The sequence below is a fragment of the Aristolochia californica genome, unplaced genomic scaffold, assembly GCF_029961685.1.
Source record: "Aristolochia californica isolate CCGP_79_NKW_82.1479 unplaced genomic scaffold, dmAriCali1.0.hap1 SCAF_3, whole genome shotgun sequence".
In the NCBI taxonomy this organism is placed as follows: Eukaryota; Viridiplantae; Streptophyta; class Magnoliopsida; order Piperales; family Aristolochiaceae; genus Aristolochia; species Aristolochia californica.
Genome location: NW_027181992.1, coordinates 16,190,418 through 16,217,324, shown reverse-complemented (window position 1 = coordinate 16,217,324; position 26,907 = coordinate 16,190,418). Strand labels below are relative to the sequence as shown.

The 26,907-nt window shown below is 37.7% G+C and overlaps 1 protein-coding gene across 3 annotated transcripts; it reads right to left on the bottom strand.

The window, feature by feature from the left end:
- Positions 1-18,395: 18,395 nt before the first annotated feature.
- LOC137958772 (cullin-1) lies at positions 18,396-26,412 on the bottom strand. 3 transcript variants are annotated; one of them, XM_068805898.1, is made up of 20 exons: positions 26,162-26,412; positions 25,712-25,871; positions 25,494-25,593; positions 24,850-25,035; positions 24,642-24,689; positions 24,367-24,570; positions 24,161-24,238; positions 23,948-24,037; positions 23,774-23,854; positions 23,628-23,690; positions 21,476-21,511; positions 21,302-21,388; positions 21,069-21,218; positions 20,431-20,486; positions 20,223-20,343; positions 19,954-20,115; positions 19,735-19,878; positions 19,407-19,625; positions 19,078-19,245; positions 18,396-18,951 (listed from the first exon to the last, which is right to left on the bottom strand). In XM_068805898.1, the coding sequence occupies exons 2-20, from the start codon at positions 25,855-25,857 to the stop codon at positions 18,850-18,852; spliced, it is 2,241 nt and encodes a 746-aa protein (XP_068661999.1). In that variant the 5' UTR covers positions 25,858-25,871; positions 26,162-26,412; the 3' UTR covers positions 18,396-18,849. The 3 variants fall into 3 exon arrangements, with proteins under 3 accessions (XP_068661999.1, XP_068662000.1, XP_068662001.1); XM_068805899.1 differs by having other exon boundaries at positions 26,272-26,412; XM_068805900.1 differs by having other exon boundaries at positions 26,369-26,384.
- Between the last annotated feature and the right edge of the window lie 495 nt (positions 26,413-26,907).

Below are 26,907 nucleotides of genomic sequence, written 5' to 3'. Positions count from 1 at the left end.
CCATATTTGTGTCTCATTCTCAGTAGTAGACACCATATTGACCTTTGGCACGTCCAAGTAGTAGAGCCCCCCTTGTTCATGGCCTCCACCAATCACCTGCTTCGTTATAAGATCCTAAAAAACACATGAAGTAGGTGAGAAGGTAACCGAGCAATTAAAATATTTTGTAAGTTGACTCACAGAGAGCAAGTTTAAAGGAAAGGAAGGAACAAAAAGAATATCATTGAGCGGAAATGATGGGGTGACAGAAGTGGAACCTTTCCTTGGACTTTGGTTTGATAACCGTCAAATATGGTAACAAACTTGTGTGAAAGACTCAGAGAAAAAGAATATAATAAAGTTTTGTTACCTGTAAGATACTCGGAGGCTCCTGAATTAATTATCCAGGATGAAGAGGAGGCAGATAGTATACCTGAAGTAGTAGTGGCAGCAGTAGTGGCAGAGGTGTATGGAGAAGACCCTAGCATGGTCTTCATTTTCTGAAATAATTCATACTCTTCATCAGTAATAATTTTCTATCTAGCTGGTGTTGGGGGATGGTCTGCTTGCGCATCACTTATGAGGGCTTGATTAGCTCATGTTGATTCTAACTTGTCATTAGCCTTATAGCATATTTCTTTATAGTGGCTATATCTACCACAGTAAGTGCATACCCTATAATGGCACTGGTCTATAGTGTGGCCCGGAAATTTACAATGAGTGCATTTAATATCATTTGATCGGCCAACACTATAGGGTCTATGCAGTTTATCAAGGCATGAATATAGTTTAGTACATGTCTCCCAAATATGTTTAGCAGTGTCAAGATGAATAACCTTACTAGAGACATGTCATTCCATGCTATTTATCAACCAATCAATTTCCAAAGTATCATTCTTCAGCCATTTTATATAAAAAATATCATCTTCATCAATAGGTGGTCCTCGGGTAGTGAGGTGACCAAGTAGGTCCTTGGTTATGAGAAACCTCCTAACCGAGGTGGACGAACTCATAAAATTTGATACCCCATGTAAGGGTATGGTGGTGATTTTCAGTATATCACCTTTGATATTCATATTCTCATCAGCCATGATAGGCTCTTCAAAAAAAAACTTCAAATAATATCACCAAGTAGCACTTCTTCAATCAACTCGGTATATGTAAATATAGCATCAATGCTAAATAATTTTTTTTTTCAGAAAAACTCTCATAAGAGGCTCAATAGAAATCTTCTACTATCAGGGAAATCTTAACCCATGAATTTGTTTTTCAATAATCTGAGTATGGACTGGACTCGGTAAACAGAATTTCCAAACCGATAAAACTGTTTTGATAGCTCCTTCTAGATAGAGGGGCATGCATATTCATAACATAATAAGATGAAAGAATTCACATATTCATCCTTGAATCATCATCTAAAAAAGAGAACCAGTAGCATAAAAAAATATTTTTAAACACTTATCTCTCGGCTAGTGTTCTTCCTTCATACAAGAGCCTTCTTTGAGTGGTGTTTATCATCACTTCTCTAGAGAATTCCTTTGTCGAGGGATCCTACATATGTTGCTCTGATACCATGTTGAATTTAGGATCCCTTTTCCATGATCATGAACAAGAGAAAGAAGAAAGAAAACCGAGAAAAGGGGAGGAAAGCTGTCAGTAGAGAGGAGACAAAAATAAAAGGAAAGGAGTGGGCTGCGCTAAGTAAGGGAGGGAGAGAGAGAACCAAATCGGAATTGAATGTATGACTTGATTAATTTCGACTTACAAGACCTCTCTTGATATTATAGGAGGAGGTAGAGTCCTTATACAACTTATCATTCAATCCTAATTACATTCCAACTCTAACTCTTTAATATAAGTAAATCTATTTAAACTACACAACTAGAACACCAACTTGAGTAGAACTAGGAGTCCTTTATTATTCACGTGAGGGGAATGGATAAGCCAGCTCATAGCCTTATCCTTGTGGGCCCCTCATGATCTCCCAGCGCACCTTGATAAGAGTGCAAGCTCGTGAGATCTTTGTGGGTCCCACTTGATCTTCAAGTCTTCTAAATCAATTCAGCTTGTGCTTCTTGCTTCCTTAACTAGTGCTTACTTTGGGAGAGGACTCTTCTTGGTGTCCCACATCCTCTAGGACTCCTCTTGGTGACCTACATCCTTGTGGTGGGTCCCACCAGCTCGAGCACCATGGTGGGTCCCACATTATAATAGAAATTAGCCAATTGACTTGCACAAGAACATCCTCAACTACACCCCTAGGATAGGCGTTAGATCTATCAGCCAATTGAATCACAACACCAGTTTTATTCAAAGGTCCAAGTTTCAAAGAACCATATAAAAAATGGCATGACATTAATCGAAGCTCCTAAATCTTTCATGGCATGCTCAAATCTGGTGGTACCTATTGTACAAGGGATAGTAAACATACCTGGATCTCTACACTTCTCAGGGAGTTTTCTTTGAATAACTACAAAAACATTTTTCCCTACTCTCACCTTCTCACATCCTTTAACTTTTTGTTTCCTCTTAATTGTGCACAGTTCTTTTAGGAATTTAGCATAGAGAAGCACTTGTTTAATAGCATCTAAAAGTGGAATATTTACCTCACATCTACGGAAAGTCTCATACAAATCTTTATTTTGCTCATCTTTTCTAGAATCTGCCCAAGCCTGAGGAAAGGGAGGAACATGTTTATAATCAGAAAGAGGTGGAAACTTATGCTTAGGTACGTCATCATCATTGGGAAATTTCATGTCAGCAATGACATTTTTCTCCTTTTCTTGCTTTGACGATACAAGGGCAGCCTTTACTGGAATCTCAACTTCTTTACCACTTCTCAAAACAATTGCACTTGCATTTTTTCTTGGATTTACTACCATTAGTGAGGGTAATTTCCCCGAACTTTGAGCCTCTAGCCGACTAATTGTGGTTGCCATCTAGCCCATATGTTTGTCCAAACTTTGAATATTGGCCCTTGCCTCTTGTTGAAATTGTTTCGTCTCCTGTTGAAATTGCAAATTATTAGTAGCAAAAGACTTAATAATGTCATCTAAAGACATACCGGTATTGGAAGTTTGGCCCGGTTGTTGTCTAGGGGGATATGACTGCTTTTATTGGTAGTAACTTGGGTTATTTTGAGTTGTGGGCTGATTAACTTATGGATTCCCATAGCTAAGGTTTGGATGATCCCTCCATCCCATGTTTTACATGTTTGAATAGGGATCATACTGTTATGGTCCTGGGGTTAAGTACCTATGCCTTTCGCTCCTAATAGGCCGGTCTTTTGGGTAGTATTGGCTAGGTGCTTAACATTTGGTATTAGAGCAGGCGATAAGTCCCGAGTTCAATTACTGTGTGGGGTGTTTGTGTGTGTTAATCCCGGACGCCCTGATAGCTGTGTGTGTTAATCCTGACTAGCGGTTGTGTGTGTTAATCCCGGCCGCCGTGGTCATCGGCTCGTAAGGGTGGGTGTACTGTTATGGTCCTGGGGTTGAGTACCTATGCCTTCCACTCCTAACAGGTTGGTCTTTTAGGTAGTATTGGCTAGGTGCTTAACACATACATCCTTTGCAGTTGTCCAGGAAAACCAGCCGCCGCATTCACTTGCTCAGTGGGCTCCTCTTGAAGAGTTGGACACATATCGATTGGATGCCCTACTACTGAATAAATCCCACAAGCCTTCACCATTTGCATATTACCTATGGCCATTTGACAAACAAGAGATGTTAGACTCACAATTTGTTGTTCAAGGGAGGAAATATTTACCTCATTAGCATTCTTAGATGGAAGGTCAAGCCTAGTGCCAAATTGTTGAGAATTGGCCGCCATATTTGCAATCAAGTTTCTCGCGAAGTTTTATCCACCAAAGCTCCTCCACTAGTAGCATCAATCATGCTCCTATTAGTGGGTAGAAGGCCGTCATAGAAATACTGGTTAAGAAGTTGCTCACTAATCTGATGATGGGGCCAGCTTGTACATAATTTCTTGAAACATTCCCAGTATTCGTGTAGGGACTCTCCGTTACACTGCCTTACACCGCAAATTTCTTTCTGAAGCTGGTCGCCCTTCAAGCTGGGAAATATTTCTCCAAAAACAATCTCTTAATCTCGGCCCATGCGGTAATACTCCGGAGGCTAGATAATAGAGCCAATCCTTAGCCGAATCCTTCAAAGAAAATGGAAAGGCTCGTAATTTAATTTGCATGATAAATAGTGTTGTTTGCTAAATGAATAACACTCTGACTGTCACAATATAACACATTCTTCTCATGCTTGAGACTTAATTCTTCTCATGCTTGAGACCTAATTCTTCCCAGAAAGATTATAGCCATACCATCTCCTTGTTGGCTTCAGTCATGGTGACATATTATGCCTTAGTAGTGGAAAGAGCAACTATCTTCTGCAACTTAGAGACCTAGCTAACTGTTGTACCACCCAATGTGTATACATATCCAGTGGTACTTTTCCAGCTATCAATGTCTCCAGCCACGTCAGCATCTACATAACTCTGTAATCCCAAGTCTAACTGTCTAAAACATAAAGTTGAGTCTACAGTGCCTCTCAACTACCTGAGAATCCACTTGATTGCTTCCCAATGTTGATTACCTGGATTACTCATATATTTGCTCACAACTCCTGCTACATGAGCTATATATGGTCTAGCGCACACCATGGCATACATGAGACTATCAATAGCAAAAACATAAGGCACATTGGCCATGGGGGCTCGCTCTTGCCCTGTTGAAGGTGACTACTCCTTAGATAGACTAAAGTGACTAGCCAAAGGAGTACTCACTGGTTTTGCATCATTCATGTTGAATCTGATCAGCACCTTCTTCACATATTCTTCTTGCAACAGTTTCAAGACATCAATATCTCTAGTAATCCTCATCCCAAGGATCTTTTTTGCAACACCCAAATTCTTCATTAAAAACTTCTTGGACAACTCCCTTTTCAACATATATATTTTCTGTTTGCAAACACCTACTATCAATATATAGCAGTAGAATGATGTAGGAGTAATCAAACTTCTTCGCATAACAGCAATTATCTACTTAGCACCTCAAGAAACCATTATTACTCATAAAGGTGTCAAAATTCTTATACCATTGTCTTGGAGCCTGTTTAAGACCATACAAGTTATTTTGAAGTTTTCACACCATTTTCTCCTTTCTCTATGCTTTGAAATTGTTGAATTTAGGACCCCATGAATAAGACCTCGTGTAAGGAGAGAGAGAAAAAAAGGAAAAAGAGAAGAGCTCTTGGGTATAGAGAGAAGAGAAGGAAAATCAAGGAGAGTAGAGAGAGAGCACTTCCGACGAGAGAGAAAAAAATTACTTTTAAAAAAAACTTGTAAGAAAAACAACTAAGAAAAAATTCAAATTAAAGGATCGAAATCAATCAAAAGAAGAAACCTTGGTCTAAGTCAACATCTACCAACGGAATCTCACAACTGATCATCGATGCAAGCATATACAAATTCTCACTTGAATATTCACCTGTTGGAGCTATCTTCCTATCTCTCTTTTCATAGTTAATTAGAAAACAAGCGATCCAATTAACCCTAAGTACTAAACAACCCAAGATAAGTGTAAAGGTTTAATCTAGCAGTAGCCTTAAGAATTATAGAGATCGATGAACCTAAACAACACAAGCATAAGCGGTTGTATTTAATTTAGTCCAGTGTTCTTCTTATGATCTAATCATTCTTGATGCAGCAAATCATCAAATCTCAATTGCTTCACAAGTTAAAGAGGTCAAACAATTACGGTTTTGACATCTAACTTAGCAATAGAATGCACTGAGTAATAAACTAGTAGGCCTCCTAGAGATTAAATGAGACAATCATGAAAAAAAATTACAGAAGAACATCTAATACTCAAAACATAAATTGAACGATGAAAATAAATCAGATCTCACAGTTGTATTATTGATTCCTAGGCTTCAGTTTCCTTTGACCAAGTCTGAAAGTTTAGCCACGCAGGGCCATGAAGAAAACGGAAGAAAAAACTAGAGAAAAGAGGAGAAAATTTTGGAGAAGAGCCAAAGAGGGGCCGTTTTTTCGAACTCTCCTTTTGCCTTGGTTTAGGGTTTTTCCATTCCTTTTATTCCTCTCTGGATGCACGTGCCTTTTCGTTCCAGGACATCACAGTGCAAGTGCCACGACTTCAAACCATATTTTGACCTGGATTCAGCCATTATCTCTCAAATTTTAAAACATAAAAGTTGTATAAAATTTTCATGGCGTTCCATATCATCTTGAATCATCTCAATCAGATCTCGTATGAGAGAGTTATGCCCATATTACGAAGTAAAATTGAAATTGTCCAGAATTGCCCAGTTAACTTTGTTTTCCAGTTAACGCCTCCATTTGCATCCTAAATCAAAATATAAGAATAATGAGTATATTTAGGTACCAAATATTTATAAAATCCTAAGCATTAAGGGATAAAAATATGACAATTTGCATTCTCATCGGGAGGTGTTAGGAATTAGACGCCCTAATTCCAAACTACTGAGAGCAATACTAATAAACGTTGAAGAAGGAAAAAATGCAAAGAAAAATACAAGATATATATAGGTTTGCTTCAAAGTGAGACTACATCCTATCTTCCACTACTACAATAATCCACTGTGAAGATGAAAAATTATAAAAAGAGAAATCGCACACACTTACAGGTGTTTATCTCTAACCTCTCTTAGATCCACATACCGACTCAACGTAAGACATTAATTAGGTTGCACAACTTAAAAACTCCCACTTGGAGACTAATCCATCATCAATTTCTCCTCTACAATAGCAACAACTTCTCAATCCCTAGAGAGAAGTTCAACTAAAGTTGCACACAACTTTAGTTTCTCAATCGCAACAGTCTATGTCAACATATGGGCCAAATTCTGACTCCTTTGAATCTTCTCAAGTGCTAATACTCCATCCTCAAGTGATGATCTAATGAAGTGATAATGCACCTCAATGTGCTTTGTTTTGGCATGATAAATAGTATTGTTTGCTAAATGAATAGCACTCTGACTGTCACAATATAACGCATTCTTCCCATGCTTGAGACCTAATTCTTCCCAGAAAGATTGTAGCCATACCATCTCTTTGTTGGCTTCAGTCATGGTGACATATTATGCCTTAGTAGTGGAAAGAGAAAATATCTTCTACAACTTAGAGACCTATCTAACTGTTGTACCACACAATGTGTATACATATCCACTGGTACTCTTCCTGCCATCAATGTCTCTATCCACGTCAGCATCTACATAACCTTGTAGTCCCAAGTCTAACTTTCTAAAACATAAAGTTGAGTCTACAGTGCCTCTCAAATACCTAAGAATCCACTTGACTGCTTCCCAATGTTGATTACCCGGATTACTCATATATCTGCTCACAACTCCTGCTACATGAGCTATGTATGGTCTAGTGCACACCATGGCATACATGAGACTATCAATAGTACAAACATAAGGCTCATTGGCCATGGGGACTCGCTCTTGCACTGTTGAAGGTGACTGCTCCTTAGATAGACTAAAGTAACTAGCCAAAAGAGTACTCACTGGTTTTGCATCATTTATGTTGAATCTGATCAACACCTTCTTCACATATTCTTCTTATGACAGTTTCAAGACATTAGTATTCTACTAATCCTCATCCCAAGGATTTTTTTTGCCACACCCAAATTCTTCATTGAAAACTTCTTGGACTACTCCTTTTTCAACTTATATATTTCCTGATTACAAACACCTGCTATCAACATATAGCAGTAGAATGATGTAGGAGTAATCAAACTTCTTCGCATAACAGCAATGATCTACCTGGCACCTCAAGAAACCATTACTACTAATAAAGGTGTCAAAATTCTTATACCATTGTCTTAGAGCCTGTTTAAGACCATACAAGTTCTTTTGAATTTTTCACACCATTTTCTCCTTTCTTTGTGCTTTGAAATTGTTGAATTTAGGACCCCATGAATAACACCTCGAGCAAGGAGAGAGAGAGAGAAAAAAAAAAGGAAAAAGAGAAGAGCTCTCGGGTATAGAGAGAAGAGAAGGAAAATCAAGGAGAGTAGAGAGAGAGCACTTCACACGAGAGAGAAAAAAAAAATAAGAAACCTGCTTAATATTTTTGAGTTATAATCACCCCTATTTATAGTTAAGGAGGTGATAGAGTCTATGTACAACTAACCTTAGGACTCCCAATTACATTCCAACTAGAACTCTCTAATATAAGCCTATTATGATAAGATTACATTATCTAATTAAGAGACTAATTTAACTCAACTACAAACACCTTCTTTAAGGACATGAATCAAGCTAGAGAGTTAGCTCTTGGTCTTATCTTGTGGGTCCCACATGATCTTCCAGCTCATGTAGATAGAGATACCAACTCGTGGTATCTTTGTGGGTCCCACTTGATCTTCAAATCTTCTATTTAATTCCAGCACATGCTCCTTATTTCTTAGCTAGAGCCACTTTGTATTGACACCTCTCGAGCTCATAGTGGGTCCCACTAGCTTGTGGGGCCATGGTGGGTCCCACATTGTAACACTCCTCCTCAAGTTGGGGGTGAGAAAACATCGTAGATGCCCAGCTTGCTGCAAATGTTGGACAAAATTTTGTGAGTAACTTGTTTTGTGAGAATGTTTGCAACCTGGTTCTGTGAAGATACATGCTGGAGAGATAAGATGTCCGCAGTGAATTTTTCTCATATGAAGTAGCAGTCTATTTCTATATGTTTTGTTCTCTCATGGAAGACCGGATTTGATGTGATGTGAATTGCAACCTGATTATCGCAATATAGATTCATAGGAGCATCTTTTTAAAAACTCAGTTCAGTTAGGAGAGATCTGATCCATAGGAGTTTACTGACTGTGTGTGCCATAGCTTTGTACTTTGCTTCTACACTAGACCTTGCAACTACATTTTGTTTCTTGCTCCACCATGTAACCAAGTTTCCTCCAACCATCGTACAATATCCCGAAGTAATTTTTTTTTTTAATCTGAGGATCTGGCACACTCTGCATCTGAGAACCCTTGGATGTTGAAGAGTCCTTGATTTTTATAGAGGAGCACTCTTCCTGGTGCTCCTTTCAGATATTGTAATATCCTTTCTAGTGCTTGCCAATGACTAAGTTGTGGTTTGTGCATATATTGACTTACCACACTAATTGCATATGAAATATCTAACCTCGTTATACAGAGATAAATAAGTTTTCTTACCAATCTTTGATATTTTTCGACATCTACTTCTTCTACAGTACCTGCACATAATTTTGTATTCGAGTCCATAGGAGTTTCTACTGGTCTACATCCCATCATTCTCGTCTCCTTCAGTAGGTCAAGGACATACTTACTTTGAGATAATATAATTCCATGTCTGGATTGTAGTACTTCTATTCCCATAAAATATTTGAGCAATCCAAGATCCTTTGTCTTGAATTCAGTACATATCCTTTCTTTTGTCTTTTGGATGCCCTCGGGATCACTGCCAGTTATAATAATGTCATCAACATATATGGCTAGAATTACCTTGCCCTTCAGTGTGTCTTTAATAAAGACAGAGTGATCTCCAGAGCATCTGTGAAATCCGGGCACCTTTGAAATCCGGCCCATATGAATGCTTGCCTAAAATTTTCAAACCATGCACAAGGTGATTGTTTGAGACCATAAATAGATTTTTGTAGTCAACATACAAACTCCCCCTCAACCACATACCCAAGTGGTTGCTACATATAAATGTCCTCCTTTATATCCCCATTCAGAAAAACATTTTTTACATCAAGTTGATAGACCTACCAGGAGTTAGCTGCCAGAAATAATAAAAAATGTATCAACTTTAATTTAGCCACTGGAGAGAAGGTTTCTTCATAATCAATACCAAAACATTGTGTAAAGCCTTTAGAAACAAGGCGACCTTTCAACCGAGCCACGGACCCATCCGGATTGTGTTTCACCGTAAATACCCATTTACAACTGACGGGTTTCTTATGTAAAGGAAGTGGGACTAGAGCCCATGTCTGATTTTCATAAAGGTCCTACATTTCTTCATCCATTGCCGTCTTCCACCTTGGATGTTTGAGAGTCTCTTGATAGGACTGTGGTATAGGTACGGAGGAAATAGCCGATAGAACTTGACAAAAAATAGAGGATAGACAATGATGAGACACAAAGTTTCTTATGGGATGAGAAATAGAAGGCATGGTGCATGATTTGGGGTCTTTCCTCGGTAGATGATGGACTTACCTCGGTAGGATCCGACAACTCAGCAGGTGTGGTGTCAACCAGTGTTTCTGGGGGCTGAGTAGTTTTTTCAGCACGGGGCACAACCGGTCGAGGAGAACCTGGTACTGAAGATAAACCTAGAGGAGCATTATCATAATACTATGGAGAGTCTTCAAAAAATGTGACATCCCTAGACACAAGTAAACGCTGAAGAGAGGGATTATAGCAAACATAACCCTTTTGTGTGTGAGAGTATCCTAAGAAGTTACACTTCACAGATTTGGGATCAAGTTTTTTGTGTTTTGGAGAGGAAATATGGACAAAACATTGATAGCCAAAGACTCTCAAGGGTAGTTAAAAATAATCATCATCAGGTAATAGTAGAGAGTAGGGATATTTTTACTGAGAACGAAAGAGGGTAATCGGTTTAAAAGAAAATATGCGGTAAGAACTGCATGTTGCCAATAAAAGTATAGATCTTGCATGGCATATAGTAAACTGTGAGCTACCTCAAGAATATGACGGTTCTTCCATTCGGCTACACAATTTTGTTGAGGAGTGTAGGCACATGATGTCTGATGAATAATGTCATTTTCCTGACAAAATGAGTCAAGAGTTTTGGATGTGTATTCTTTGGCATTATCCGACCGAAGAACTTTAATTTTCTGCCCAAACTGAGTGAGTACCATTGCATGAAAAGATTTAAATATCAATGGTATTTCAGAACACTCTTTAAACAAAAATAACCAAGTGGTATGAGTGAAGTCATCAATGAATGTAATAAAATATTTCACTTGAGAAATGTTGGAGACACTCAAGGGCCCCCATACATCAGTATGAATTAATGAAAAAGGAGAGACACTTTTCATTTCTGGACGAGGTGAGTATGTAGTAGACCTCTAATGTTTACTCATTTTACATGCTTTACAATGAAGGTCCGACCTTGCTTTCGGAAAAATATGATGAAGAGATTGGACAAACGGATGTCCCAACAGGTTGTGCCATTACCTGGTTTCAATGTCACAGGTGGATGCAGCATTTATTTGTGGCACATCCAGGTAGTAGAGTCCCCCTTGTTCACGGCCTCCACCAATCACCCACTTCATTGTAAGATCTTGAAACACACATGAAGTGGGTGACAAAGTGATAGATCAATTAAAATGTTTGGCGAACTGACTAACCGATAAAAGATTCAAAGGCAAAGTAGGAACAAAAAGGATATCAATGAGCGAAAGTGATGGTTTAACAGAAGTGGATCCTTTCCCCTGAACTTTAGTTTGTGAACCATCAGCAATGATAACAAATTTATGTGAAAGACATGGAGAAACTGAGTATAGTAGAAGTTTGTTACCTGTAAGATGCTAGAAGGCTCCTGAGTCAATAATCTAGGATGAAGAGGAGGCAGAAAACATACCTGAAGCGGTGGTGGCAGTGGTGGGTTAAGAAGTACTTCGGGAGGACCCCATCATGATCTTCATTTTCTGGAATAGTTCATAGTCTTCATCCGTAAAAGTATGCTTTGGAGTTGTTGTGGTAGACTACTCTACCTTTGTATCACTCACTAAGGCTTGGTTAGCCTTATTCTCATTAGCTTTATAACATCTTTCGCGAGAGTGGCCCAATCTATCACATATAGAGCATTCTTTCAGGTGAAAGCATGTGTCTCTAGTGTGGCCATATCCCTTACAATGGGTGCATTCCTTCCCATCTGTTCGGTCAAAACCTACCTCGGCCTCAGCTTGGTCAAATGGTGTTCCCCTATTCTAGAGTACATAGCGGATGGTATTTTAGTAGTAGAGGGAGAAGTATCTACAATACGAAGAAGTGTAGCATAGACATCATCAAAAGTGGATACCGCTGAAGAGCTAAGAAGGTGAGTCTTAACAACTTCAAGATGCGGTTAATGTTAGCAAGGCATATGGCAGTAATCAATGCCTCTTTTTGTTTATGTTGGAAAGAGATATCTGTAGAGGTTGGTTGGGCATGTTTCCATTCTTGAAGAAAGCCTCGAAAGTGGGCCACATATTCATGTATATTGTCTCCTTGTTTGGTGGTAAGCATCCATTGTAAAATATCATATGGCCTTTGAAAGTTGTCAGAGCTTCAATACAACTTGGATCATGTCTCCCAAATTTGTTTAACCATCTCTAGATGAATGACATTATTGGTGACATGTTCCTCCATACTATTGATAAGCCAACTAATAACCAATGTATCCTCCTTTAACAATTTAGTATAGAATATATCATCTTCATCAATATGTGGTCCACGGTTGGTGAGATGACCAACTAGGTCCTTTGTGATAAGAAACCGACGAACCGATGTGGACCAGTTCAAAATATTTGGTACCCCCCATAAGGGTACAATGGTGATTCTAAGTTTGTCACTCTCATGATTCATGTTATCTTCAGCCATAGTAGGCAAATCAAGTAAAATAGTTTTCCAATCAACTAATCAAAATATGACCAAGTGGAAGGCTTTAATCAACTTGGTTAATGAAGATGCTTAGCATAAATACTAAGTAATTTTAATGGATAATGACTCATAAAAGGCTTAAAATCATCCTTCTTTATCTGGGAATATTTTTCCCACAGATTTATTAAAAAAAAAAACAATATGCACTGGTCTCGGTCAAAGTATTGTGTAAACCAACAAAAACTGCCTTGATAATCTCTTCTCATCAAAGATAATCTAAGATGCATATATTCTCATAATTTCATAAGATCAAAACATACATAATGACATTTCTCAACCACGTCTTAAGACCGAAAACTAGTAGCATAAAATTAATAATATTATAAATAAATACTTATCTCTTGAGCTTCAATCTTGCTTCATAAAGAGACTTCTATGAGCAACATTTAATCATATCTTCATAGAGCATAATAGGGATCCTAAATTGGTAGCTCTCATACCATGTTGAATTTAGGACCCATGAATAATACCTCGAGCTAGGAGAGAGAGAAAGAAAAAAAGGAAAAAGAGAAGAGCTCTTAGGAGTAGAAAGAAGAGAAGGAAAATAAAGGAGAGTAGAGAGAGAGCACTTCACACGAGAGAGAAGAAAAAAATATAAAATTTAATTGATATTTTCAAGTTACAATGACCCCTATTTATAGTTGAGAAGGTGATAGAGTCCATGTACAACTAACCTCAAGACTCCTAATTACATTACAACTAGAACTCTCTAAGATAAGCCTATTATGATAAGATTACATTATCTATTTGAGAGACTAATTTAACTCAACTATAAACACTTCTTTAAGGACGTGAATCAAGCTAGAGAGCCAGCTCTTGGTCTTATCTTGTGGGTCCCATTTGATCTTTAAATCTTCTATTTAATTCCAGCACATGCTCCTTATCTCATAGCTAGAACCACTTTGTATGAGGACTATTGTTAACACCTCTCGAGCTCATGGTGGGTCCCACCAGCTTGTGGGGCTATGGTGAGTCCCACATTGTAACAAAAACCCTGTGGTTGTATCATGTAAATTTCCTCCTTCAAATCACCATGAAGAAAAGTTGTCTTTATATCCAACTGCTCTAAGTGCAAGTTTTCATTTCCACTAGTCCAAGCATTGTTCTAATAGTAGTCAATTTCACTACTGGAGAGAAAATCTCAGTGTAGTCAAATGCCTTCTTTTTGTTGAAAGCCATTTACCACCAAACTTGCCTTGTACCACTTGTTACCATCGTGTCGTCTTTTATTCGATACACCCAATTATTTTGTAAGGCTTTCTTTCTTTTTGGTAGCTCGATCAACTGCCATATCTGATTGGATAACAATGAATCCATCTCATCCCTCATGGTCAACTCCCACTTGGTTCATTCATCAACTTGCACGGCTTCCTCACAACTGTCTAGTTCACCTTTATCAGTCAACATAATATAATTCAGCGCTGGGGGGGGGGGGGGGGGGGGGGGGGGGGGGGGTACCTCTGTGGTGGTCTACTAGTTCTGGTAGATTTCCTAAATTCAGTTATAGGAATGTTCTAATTTACTTCTGAGGGTATGTTTTCCTGGTCTTCGTGAGCAATATTCTCCATCTCAATAACTAGAAGATATCTCAACTGAATCACTTCAAACTTCTTGGCTTTATTACTTATGCTCTCAGACTTTGTTCTCAACTTGTCTTTATACAAGACACCTTCATTGAAGATCGCGTCCTTGCTCCTAATAACCTTATGACTTTGGTCATCCCAGAAGCAATAACCAAACTCGGTACCACCATAGCCAATAAAGAAACATATCTTAGATTTAGCATCAAGTTTGCTTCTAACAGTAGAATCAATGTGAATATAAGAAACACAACCAAAAACTTTCAAGAAAGAAAGGATTACCTCTTTGCCTCTCCAGACCTCTTATGGTATTTTGAAATCCAATGATATTGATGGACCACAATTGATCAAATAGGTAGCAGTGCTAATAGCCTCAAACCAGAATATCTTTGGAAATACCACATGTAATCCCATGCTCTTAGCACGGTCATTCAAAGTTCTGTTCATCCTCTCAACCACACCATTCTATTGGGGTTTTCCAGGAATGGTCTTCTCCATCTTGATTCTATTATCAACACAGTATTGTTTAAAATCATTTATGTATCCTCCCTCGTTATTTGATTGCAAGCACTTCACCTTCACATTTGTCTCATTCTCAACCATTGGTCTCCATCTCTTGAAGGTATCAAAGACATCAGAATTTTTTTTCAGGAAATAAACTCATACCTTTATGCTTACATCATCAATAAATATCACATAGTAATTTGAACCACCAATAGATGTAACACTTGAAGGTCCCCACACATCAGTGTGAACCAACTCTAATTTTTCTATCTTATGCTCCTTTCAAGCCTTAGAAAAGCTAACCCTTTTCTGCTTGCCAAAAATACAGCCTTCACACAAATTATTGTTTATAGTTTTGAACCCTAGTAACTTCCCTTTGGACTGAAGCACTTTCATTCCCTTCTCACCCATGTGAAGCACTTTCATTCCCTTCTCACCCATGTGACCAAGCCTATAATACCACAAATTAGAATCAGTAACACCATTAGCAACTACAATCGTGTCTCTGAAATTGAAAGTGATGTACAAATTTCTTGTTTTAACTCCTCGTGCAACAACCATTGCTCCCTTTGTGATTTTCCAGGCAGCACCATTAAAAGTCACATTATGACCTTCATCATCAAGCTGCCCTACTGAGATCAAATTATGCATCAATTTTGGCACATATCTCACCTTGTGAATTTTCCACATTGTCCCGTTTGACATCCTCAAACAGACATTACCAATACCTAAAATATCCAAACGTTTTCCATCAGTAAGGTACACCTTCCCATGATCTCTAGCAACATAATCCTCCATGATCTCATGATGGGTAGTAGTGTGAAAAGAAGCTCCTGATTCTAACACCCTAGAGTCAATAGGGCTATCAACCGACAAGAGTAAAATATCTTGTACTTCTTCAATCACCGCATTTGTAATTAATGCATAAAGCCCAACAATCTCATTGGGTGGCCTTGGAGAAAATTCTTAGGTACTTTAAGAAAAACCCTGGTGAAGGGTTATTATTTAAAAGCAATGGACACACTGAAATAGAAGGTTTTGTACATGCAAACTAGGCAGGTTCTCTAGATGATAGAATATCCACCTCTAGTTATTGTACAACAATTGGTGGCAAGCTTGTCGCATGGAAAAACAAGAAACAAGAAACAAAATATGGTGGCAAGTTCAAATATAGAATCAGAATACAAGTCTATGGCACATGCAGTAAGTGAGCTATTATAGCTTAAAACCTTTATGATTGAACTTGGGTTCTAAGTAACTAAACCTATGCAGCTACATGTAATAATCAAGTAGTCATCCACATTGCAACCAACCCAATGTTTCACGAAAGAACAAAACACATCGAGATAGATTATCACTTTATTCGAGAAAATTCCAAGCCGGTGTGATAATCATATAGCATATCATGTCTAAGAATCAACTAGCGGACATTTTTATAAAAGCCGTTGGTACAAAGCCTCTCTCAATAACATGTTCCAAGTTGGGGATCTTCGATGCTTTCTCACCAGCTTGAGGGGGAGTGTTGAAGGAAATAATGGAAATATATGTAATTAAGTGAGAGAGTGGCATAGTGGTGTAATTATGTGTAAAATTTATGGTGCTTCTTTTCCTTCATGTATTAAGGTTTACACCCTCACAACTATAAATAAGGCGGAAGGGGAGGGCTCATCAAGTCGGGCCCTATTCTCTTGCTTTTTCAGTCCTCTTTTAGTCTCACATGCTCTCTCTTTTCTCTTGCTCCCTTTCTCTCCTTCTTCTTCTTCTTCTACTCACTTCTATCAAAACCTAAACCTTCTAAGCATGCAATCCTAGAATCTAACAAATGAGTATTAGCTCATTAAACTCATTTTCTTCATCCTCTCTTTTTTTCAAATTAGAGGAGAGGTGAACCTAGAGTTCTAGTAGCTGAATTCTTCGATTAATCGTGATAATTTATAATCTTAAGTTCTCCTACTCCTTTTTAAGTTAATCAACACTAGTTGGATTTGGCTTGGAGATAAACTCATTGAATGAGTAGTACTCTTCTCTAGCTTTTACTAATGCAAGAACCTTATCTTTTGTTGATTCGTTTGATAGCTTTATAAGGTTTTGTAAATGTTTATTCTTTTCTTTAGAAGAGCAAAAGAATACTCAATGGGGATATGAGACTTAGAGAATCATCATAGTTCAATTGATATTGATATTGTGAGGGGAGTGGGATCCTCTGCGAGTCTGAATGAATTCTGATCGATCAAAATATTGGCCTACTTGTCACCCAAAGAGTAGGAAAAGAGGAGAAGAAGTGGAGTTATCGATGGAGGTAGAGATAGCCATGTCGCAGAGGGAAGAAGATACTTGTGAGAAGGATAAGAGGATAATTCAAAGTTGAATGCTGATTAATATCTTCTCTAACTGAGTTGGCGAGTTGGAAATCATTTCTTGTATGCAGAGTTGATTGGTGATTTGGACCTTGTGCATGATTTGCTTCACTTGTATAACTTCTCTTAGAGATATTAACTATTAGATTCTTAAGACCAAAAGAAAAGAAAAAAGTATTAAGGGTGGAAGTGTTGCACCTGCACGTAGACATTCACTTTGCAATCATAAAGAACATACATTATCATAATAGTTATAAAGAACATGATCAACTGGTTTTAATCCTTGAGTTATATCTGAATAATGGGTGGTTGAACTTCATTCAAATGTCAGCCCCAGTTTCATTGGACAGGTCACGTTATTAACAGAGAGTAGAAAAATCAAGAACCTGGCGATATAGAAATATTTAATTTGTATACACTATATTAATTGAACTTTTTCGTAAATTGTCACCATTTCTCTAGATTCCAATGTTTATTCAAAGAGTATGAAATTAAAGACTAATTTTCATCTTAGACCATACAGTTAGCGGAAAAGAGAATATCGGCGGTACCTTTGGAACCTTCAATATGAAATTTCGATGATTTTGGGTTCATGAGCGTAGGTGCCAAGCGTTGTTTAACCAATATGATTGCTGAATCTCTACCTAAAGTTATGTAGAAGACTTTTGTCTAAATGGTAGATGGTAATTATTGATTATGGGGAAAAAATAGAATCAAGCATGTCTAACAGAATATGATACGTGCAAGGAACGGAAGAAAAATAAGCAAAGAGGACGATGATGTATTTCTTCTGTCCTCTACTGTTGTTACGTGTTTACAATCCTACATGAGATCAAATCCAGTCATTGATCCGATAATTGGTCAACAAGAACATCATGAAGCCCCTACTTGGTTTTTGTCGAATTCGACTTTGTTTATACTTTTGGCCGCGTTTTTTATTATTTATTTGACCACCTTAAAGTCCACAATTCCGCCGGACGATTCAATCCTCAAACCACATCAGAACGTGCCGGCAGACCGCTCATAAGAGGTTAATAAATACATTAAAAGAAGCTCAGCTTGATGGCAAACCTGACTTGCGCACATCCAAAGCTTATACAAATTTTGTTGCTTAGCATGTATATGCCACAAATGGAAAACGGCCCATTATGGATAGTTAATGTAAGGTAACGCTTTTCCGAGCTTGCCAATCCCTTTTTGGCTGATCAAATATCATCTTCACCAAATCGAGCAGTCACATCGCACTTGCAAATATCGTTCAATGTAACAGCAGATGCAGGCCACATTTGAGTGGGTTTTTTACTCTCAAAATATAAAACAAATACCAATCACAATTAAAATGATTACAATAGTAACGTTAAGTCGAAGCTTTGATGACAAGAAAAAAAAGAAAATGGAATCCTCCGAGCACGGAGAAAGGACGCATGACAGCAACACCATGATGCAGCTGTTAATCCATAAAACTGCACCATGCATATGTTAACCCTTGTGATTCTCTCTCTCTATTGAAGAAATGGGCGGCTTCGATGGCAATAGTTACTCACTTGGCTAAGATTTAAAAAATGTACAAGAATAGACGAGGACCGTTCACAGGGTCATCAACTCAAAGCTCAGGCTATCTTTTTCATTATGGCACTACAACGCTCCCAACATTTCTCCTATACATGTCTGCCATGCTACATATATCTCCCATGTCAACATGGCGATGGGCTGGTTTTGGCAGACCCATCATGCCAAGTACCTGAACACATTGGGATTATCCTTGTCCCTCTCTAGATAATCCCTGGTGATCAAATCCTCAATGCGTTTCTTGATGGCCTTAAAATCAGGCTGTAAAGCACACAACAGTAAGCTTGTGTGAGTAGTTAACAATCACATTCTTGGTGGAATGGGTTTATACAGAATCGCAATGGAGTCACATACATTTCAAAAAAAAAAAAAAAAAGAGTCACATACCTTGAACATACGACCAAGCTGCTCCACACATTCCATCACCAACTGCTGATGACCCAAAACCTTCCTACTCTTCATTATCCGTACAATAGAAGCATCGATAGCATACCGACGGTCCTTGTCAACATCTTCAATGACCTTTTTCTTTTCATCTACCGGAGGGAGTGGTATCTGAATTTTTTAAGTACAAGTACGTGACCAACATTAGCATCTTAGAAATAATATAACTTAATATTAAGTGTAGGGAAGAAAATTTGATTGTGAAGAGGTGTGCACGTGGACACGTTTCCTTTTCTTTTCTGTTTTGCTTGTATTTGATAGACAACTCGTACCTTAATCCTCCTCATCTTGTCAGTGAACTTTGAGTTGAACTCAAAAATATCAGTTGGGGAAATGTTCTTCGTGTTTGGCTCTTTGTTCAGAATCTTGTACTTCGCACATGAAAGAGAATGTAGTAATCTGACTACATCATCATCCGTTAAGTTCAGTTGTACCATAATTTCTGAGTAACTCAGCCTATCTGAAGCATTGAACAGAAGTAATACACAGGCCTGCACACAAATACAACAGTTCATGAAGCTCAAAGAGAACTCCCCCAAAAAACTCACATATCCTTTTTCCTATGACAGAGAAAGTAGAAGGTTGTTATGTCCACGTTACCTGATAAGTAGTTACTATCAGCTCTATGGTTTTTGCTTCAAATTTGCCATTGACATTACATGTACCTAATGAGTATATCCAAGTGAGCTTTCTGTGTTTAGTTTTTGTTTGGTAGAATTCCTTGAAAACCTCAACACATTTGACCTGCAGTAGGAACAGTTGTTGAATAACAGAGGAGATTCCCCACCCATTTTTGAAAATTAACATGTAAATATATACCATCTCAGCTGGAAGGTTCAAATCATGGGATTTGTAACTTGGCCAGAACCCAGTTGTTAATACAGTCACTGTCAAGTCCATCCCAGGATTTCCGTTGGGATTGTTGTTGAGATAATCCTCAAAGGAGGTCTGATTCTCCCTGGCTAATGTCAAATCCGTCACCTTAATCAAACCACAGGACAAAAACAGATAGTCAGTATCCAACTAAGTACAGAGAAAAGAGATTTTGAAGCATAAAAAACTAGGAATTAAATCTATCAAAAACAGACCATTCCTTCCATCTTTGAGGTAAACTGTCCACCACATTGCTGCTTCAACTTGGTCAGAATGCTCCTCTCATGGTCATCATTAGCACTTCTATCAAACAGAAGTCGGCGAGCAAGCTTCTTCCTGCAAAGGAATAGCAGAACCAAACTAAAAATACGTCTTACAGCAAACACTAGAAACTGGAACAAGCACCATTGAAGAGAAATATACCTATAGAATTCCCCAAAAAGGTCTTTATCACTGATATATGCAAGCAATTTGACTACCTACACATCAAAAAAGAAACCACAGAGATAAGAAGAAAAAAATCCAAAAGAAAAAATATCAGTGGGTCTGGACAGCGCACACTTCAGAAATAATTATTTTTTTTTAAATGAACTTCAGAAATAAATATTATAAACACATTTCTATATGTAAATAGCCCTTCATTCATTATGAACTACATAGCTACTTAAATACATTAGTGTTGTACCAGCATTCTTACAACAGAAGTCCTCATTAAGAAAAATTCTAATTCAGAAGAACCTAAAAATCCTTTCTAGATCAATGGTAATATTTCCCACATAGGAACATGCAACAACCCTTCTCTTGTCCCTCCTGGCTCCTCTTTTACTCGTCACTGATAATAACAAAATGAGTTGGCCCTTTTATTCACAAGAAACATGATTTTGATGTATATTGTAGCACTTACTACTCCAGAATAAAAAAGGGAAATGATTCACAAGATCACAGACAAGTGACAGCCAACTTGCAAGATTTTTTTTTTTCCTTTGACAATTCTAACTGGCAAAAACATTAATAAAAGATAAAATATAATTAATGGGCAAAACAAGGGAAAAAATAACAACCTTCTCGAGTGTCTCTTCTATGGCTTCATCACTTAGCTTCTCACTGCCACCCTTCTTCAGAATATTATCACAAAATGTAGCCAGAAGTTCTGCACTAGAACTACCAGAAACCCCCTTATTGCAGAAGACCTCGAAAGCTTCTTTTAGGGCCTGGAAAAGATTAAAGCAGAAATTTCAGATTTGAAATTGAAAGTGAAGGAAAAAACTTCACAATGAATTTAAATAGCAAAGACCTTATGAAAAAGTGAGTGGTTCATGAAGCAGTCATTCACATACGCCAAGTATTTGTCATGTAGCTCAATAACTTTTCTAACAAAAACCTGCATAAGTCGACAACCATGACTTAGCTTCTCCACAATTATCAGCCAATAAATCAAACATTACAGTCAGCACATATGATGGTCTACCTGTTCTTGCAAACCAACAATATCTCTTTTCTCAACCTGAAAGAAAAAAAAAAGATCAACATATGCAGTGTCAGACAGGCTTTGCACAATTTCTGCGCTCTTTACCCACAGTCACAAAGGGTAAAATTGTAGAATTTTAATCAGGCCATTTTCAAGAACAAATTCTCACCCTATCACAATACAAAGATGATTATCTTGGCCAGGTCAAATTTCACTTGGGAAAAAAAAGAAACACATTTAATGCAAGATCTCTATAAAGGAGCCTCAACATATAAAAAACAGTGGACAAGCAGGGGTAAAAAGAACATTAGCAAATATCTGCAATGTCATATGCCTTAAAAGAGAATAAGGAGATTGACCAGATTACCAAATCCATGATATCTTGCAGAATTACAAATTTTGAACAAATTCAATGTCCAAAAAATATGTTCATCTGGACAGAAATTTATTTAGAAGTACAGGTCAGATTGGAGTTTGGAAGAAGAGCAAAAAATATGGGATTGCATCTTGTCATTATTTCCAATAGACCCCTAAAGAAGTACATTATGTATTCCAAACAGAGTGACCAGGACTTCTGTGAAAGCCTCCTCTGAACTTTTATCTAATGAAGCCTATCCTAGTTCTAAAAGAGCATCCTGAGGTTCTAGAAACTGTAATCCATCTAAACGGAAATAGGAAAATATAAAACCATAAATGTAACTATAAAAACGCAATTAGAACTTGGTATAAATACCAATGTGGACAGCAACTGAATGGTTTAAACAGGGAACCTCACTCCATGATACCACTAGGATGCATGATAGGGGGAGAAGTATGACAGAATGAAGAAGAGTCAAGTTTTCACACAGTACAATTTAGGGATTTAATTTCCATTTATCCAATAAATTTGTAATAAATAAATAGGAGTTAGAGTGGCTTTTAAGGAGGGATAAGTCACAACTTTTAAGAAAGAAATCCATGACCCACTATGAAGAATATAAAATCTCACTATAACCATAAGCTTTTCTCGTCCTTGATCATCAGAAGCTATAAGCACTTACATCATCCAACACCAATTAGCTATTTCATCACTTCCTCGTGGCATAGGATCCATCAACACAACTAACATGTGAGCTTAATCATCTCCTCAAGGATTATTAACATCATAAACCAAGACTTATCACTCAAAACTACATACCCCTGTTCCCAGCATCCGAGTAATTAGTTTTTCCTGCTTATTCTTTCCGACATGCCACAAGAGGGTTAAAGGCTAAGGTTTTGACAATTTACTAACAAACATTGATCTTTATGATTGAGCTTTCAATGTTTGTTGTTTACTTTAAATCTACATCTTCCATTTGGTTGGGCATTTCAGACATTTGAAACACAGTGGGTTGTCAAAAACCCAATACGTCTTTGCAGTTACATGTTATGTAACATCTGAGAAGCCCCTAACCTTCAGGTTATTTAATTATGGGACGTTACAGAGTTTAAAAAAAGTTACGGAAAGAGGGAACTTTACAGGGGAGGCTTCTCAGATTTTTCATACAAAAAAACTCTTAAGGCAAGAAAGCAGCTAAAGCATATGACTAATACTTCTAATGTTCTGAAGAATTTAGTATCAGGAAACTCTGCAACATGCATCGGCTAAACACTATCTAAAAAAATGTTTCTAAAAAACCAACTTTGTAAGAAAAAAGGCACAAACATGAAGTGAGTCCACCTCTCCAATGACTCACATCTAACTAATTCCTGATGTAAAAACTTTCCCTCAGTAAGATGCACAAGAAACAAGATGCACACAAGGCTTTCAAATGCAATTACAAATAGGTAAATGTAGACAGGGTTAACTCCTTTAATTCATAATAGTTGAAATGAACTAGCCTTAAGTTCTACAAAAATACAAACTCATTTTTTATACCATCAAGTGCTGGACCTATCACAGCAGTGTTTCCAATTATGAAATTTAGAGACATAAAATGCTACACAGATGTAAGAAAAATCACATGAACCATATGACTTGAATGAGAGTAAGACCTATCACTGCAGTGCTTCCAATTATGAAACTTACGAGACATAAAATGCAATACAGATGTAAGAATAATCTCATCAACCAAATGATATGAACTAGCATATAAAGATCTGACCAGATACAAATATCAAAATAAATCACCTTTTTGTTACTGGCCGCATCTTCTGCTTGTTTGACCAAGGCTGTACCTTCATCAGTTACATGCTGCAACAGACAACTTACTCATAAACTGCTAATAATAAACAACATCAGAGAGGAAGAGAGATTTAGGATGAAAATGTGCTCACCTGCTTGAATATCTGAGCAACAGGATCTAAGCCCCGAGGTATTTTAGAGAAAAGTCTGTACATCCTTGAAAGATCCTCCACCTAATAATCCACATCAAATATTGCATCAGCTGGAAACAGAAGAGCAGAATCCTTTGGAAGGCACTACAAAAAATTAAACAGCATCGTTAACACCTTGTCATCTCTAAGCAAGGCATGGCATCCAGAATGCTCCTTCTCAAGCAATTGGCTTGCATATACAAACAGCAATTCATGTTGCACTTTCTGAAAAGGTGAAGTAACAACATTTTACATTTATTGGGGAAAATGCATGTTACATGATTGAACTTCAATGCAGAAGTGCTGCAATCATGTACAAAGAATGAAGTGTGTCAAGCACAAACAGACCTCCAGTAACTTTTGCTCACTGCTTGAATGCAAGTAATGAGAAACCCTATCTTTTTCCCTTTTCAAACATTCCTCAGCCTAATAGTTCATCAGGAAATGGTCAGATATTACTGGTAATCAGTAAGCAAATAATACATAAAAGACAGCAATTGTTTTTCTTTTTTTGAATGTTGAAAAGAAACCAACTTATAGCAGAAACTAATGACCTTCAGCATATAATCTGGACAGGAATCCTCCAAAATCCAGTTGGATGCCTTGCGAGAATAATAAGCAGCAGTATCTTTAAGCATGGCCGCTTCAAAATCATTTTCATAGCGGTCCATTCCTCCCATCCCTATTTCCACGAAAATATCAAGGACATTTTTTAAAAGTGCCCTATCAATCTGCTCTCCTTCACGCTCTTGGTCAATCTGGTTCAAGCACAGTGTCAGTCAAAATAAAAATGAAACAAAGTTACACATGTGAATACTTCTATACATACCAATGAGATTACAGCATCTCTGACTTTCGCATTTATCTCCTCATAGACCTTAGATCATTGCAGGAGAGAAGCAGTGAAAAATGCATCAACACATAAGCAACTCAAAGTAATGTAAAGAAGCAAAATTTGTCAATCCAAGTCAAGAAGAAAACACAATGAACTAATAAGAAAACATAAGATAAAGAAAGAACATAAGTTGTTCGCATACCAGTTCACGAAAACGTGTCAAGCCCACATCATTTAATGGGGGCAGTGACCTCCGAGCAATGAAGTAACGATCAAGATAATGAAAGAAACGGGAAAGCCATCTAACCATCACTTTATGGTTCGCCCATCTCTTCACAAGCTCTCTGAGCATAAACTCATCATGCTTCTCTCTCAGAGAGGGTAGCACCTATATAAATAGAAACAAAATTACATCAGAGTCAATAATAATAGCCTACAGTTAACAATGAAAACTTTCTTTATGCTACAACCTTACAGGGTAAGACCTGCGTAGGAAGAAAGAGAATGAAATAGGACTGAAAGTAGATGGCACTAGCAACAAATAAGATCCTAGCCACGTTTCCTATATTTTAAATTAAACATGAAAAATAATATACACATCGAATAGATTTAACTAGAACCATCACAATGGGGAAAAGGATTAAAAATTTTAAATAGAGAAAATACTACATAAACAAAAGGATTTCCAACCTCTATCACACCTGACATACGCACGCATAGAAAGTCCAAAGAGTAACCATGCAATTTTCTTTTTTATTTTCAAATAGTCATTGCAACTGTTCTATCGCTCAGCTAAGATCTCATGAGCACCCCATAAAGCTGATGGACTAAGAGATTGTCTCTCACCGTAGAAGTAATATATTCATCGAAAGACTCCCGATATTTGTCATAGAGCTGCTGCGAGTAATCGTGAGGAGGTTTTTGAGTGCACATGTTGTATATAGTCCTGTTCTTAGAGTAAAGGGAACAAAAAACTCACAAGACTAAAGAAATTCACCACAATCAAACGGAACCATACAACACTCACACACACACACACCACAGAAAAAAATTGGAAAGGATACGTATAAAGCATCATGTAATCCTCCGAGCTGAATTGAGTCTCCGGAAGACCTTCCAAGATGTTCTTCAACTTTAAGATACCTTTCTGCATAAATTTCCATCCTTCGTCAAGATCTATCACCTTCCTATCGTTGTTGTTCATAGTCATCACCAGAGTAAATCCTGATCAACAATAAAATAACAGAAAACGACTGTGTGAAAAGTATAACTCGCATACATCAACATAAAAGCTTAAACTACAGAATCACCACCGCCAGCATTGGAAAATGCAAAAACCTAACCCTAAGTTCAATTTCGAGGAAAACTTTTTTGCAGAACAAATAAACTAGCAATTCCAACAATCACATTATCAAAAACCCTAATTTTAGGCGAGAAAGATCAAGGGAGTTCAAGCTAAGTAAGCGAGAAGAGGCGAGAAGAGACACATAAAAAAGAGAAACATCGGAGAGTACCAGCTGGAAATCAAAATTCGATTCAACGCCCCTTGTTAAGGGCCGCCAGGAGAAAGCCCCAACTCTACAAAGCCCTAAACAAGATCAAAAGAAGAGTGGGGATGACAGACCGAGATATAGAGTAGGGAGGAGCTGGCACAAGACCCCGACAAGGGGAAGATTATTGATTGAAGGAGAGCCCGGAGAGGCAAGAGGAGAGGAACATACAGAGTCTCGCCCTGAATTTGGGCTCTCTTCACCGTTGCAGTATTACTTTCATTTATCTAATTCTGTTATGAATCTAGTAATTCATAAAAATCTTTAGTGGACCTTTAAGAGATCACAATGGACGGTCACTACGAGCTGCAGTCAGAGGGCAGCTCCGATCTAGGGCTAATATTCGCTACTGACTTTGTACGGTCGGCGTAGACCGAAGGTTTTTCCGTAGAAATTGCTTTGAAGGGTGAAACTGTGAAAGGATACACATAAAATTTGGAATTAACTTTTTGAAGATGAAGATCGATTTAGGTTTATATTCTGGCACAGGTGTTCAAGATTCTGGATGAAGTACCGGACTACCAAATTTATGTGCTAGAAACAAATGGCATTGGGCAAAATTTTCCATGAAGCAGATAAAGCAGATTGACAACGAAGCTTTAAAAAAGTTACACATCAATTTTATAAGAAAGAAGGAAGAAGAAGGAAAGAGAGGAAGAAGAGAGTAAAAGAGTACAAAGAGAGAGATGGCTAAGTGAGAGAGGTCGAGA

Excerpts from the sequence above, each read along its gene's own strand:
- LOC137958772 (XM_068805898.1), bottom strand. The coding sequence starts at position 25,857 with ATGACTATGAACAACAACGATAGGAAGGTGATAGATCTTGACGAAGGA. Across the intron at positions 24,690-24,849 it reads TGACACGTTTTCGTGAACTG|GTCTATGAGGAGATAAATGC; the intron begins GTATGCGAACAA and ends CAATGATCTAAG. Across the intron at positions 24,571-24,641 it reads GAGATGCTGTAATCTCATTG|ATTGACCAAGAGCGTGAAGG; the intron begins GTATGTATAGAA and ends TGCTTGAACCAG.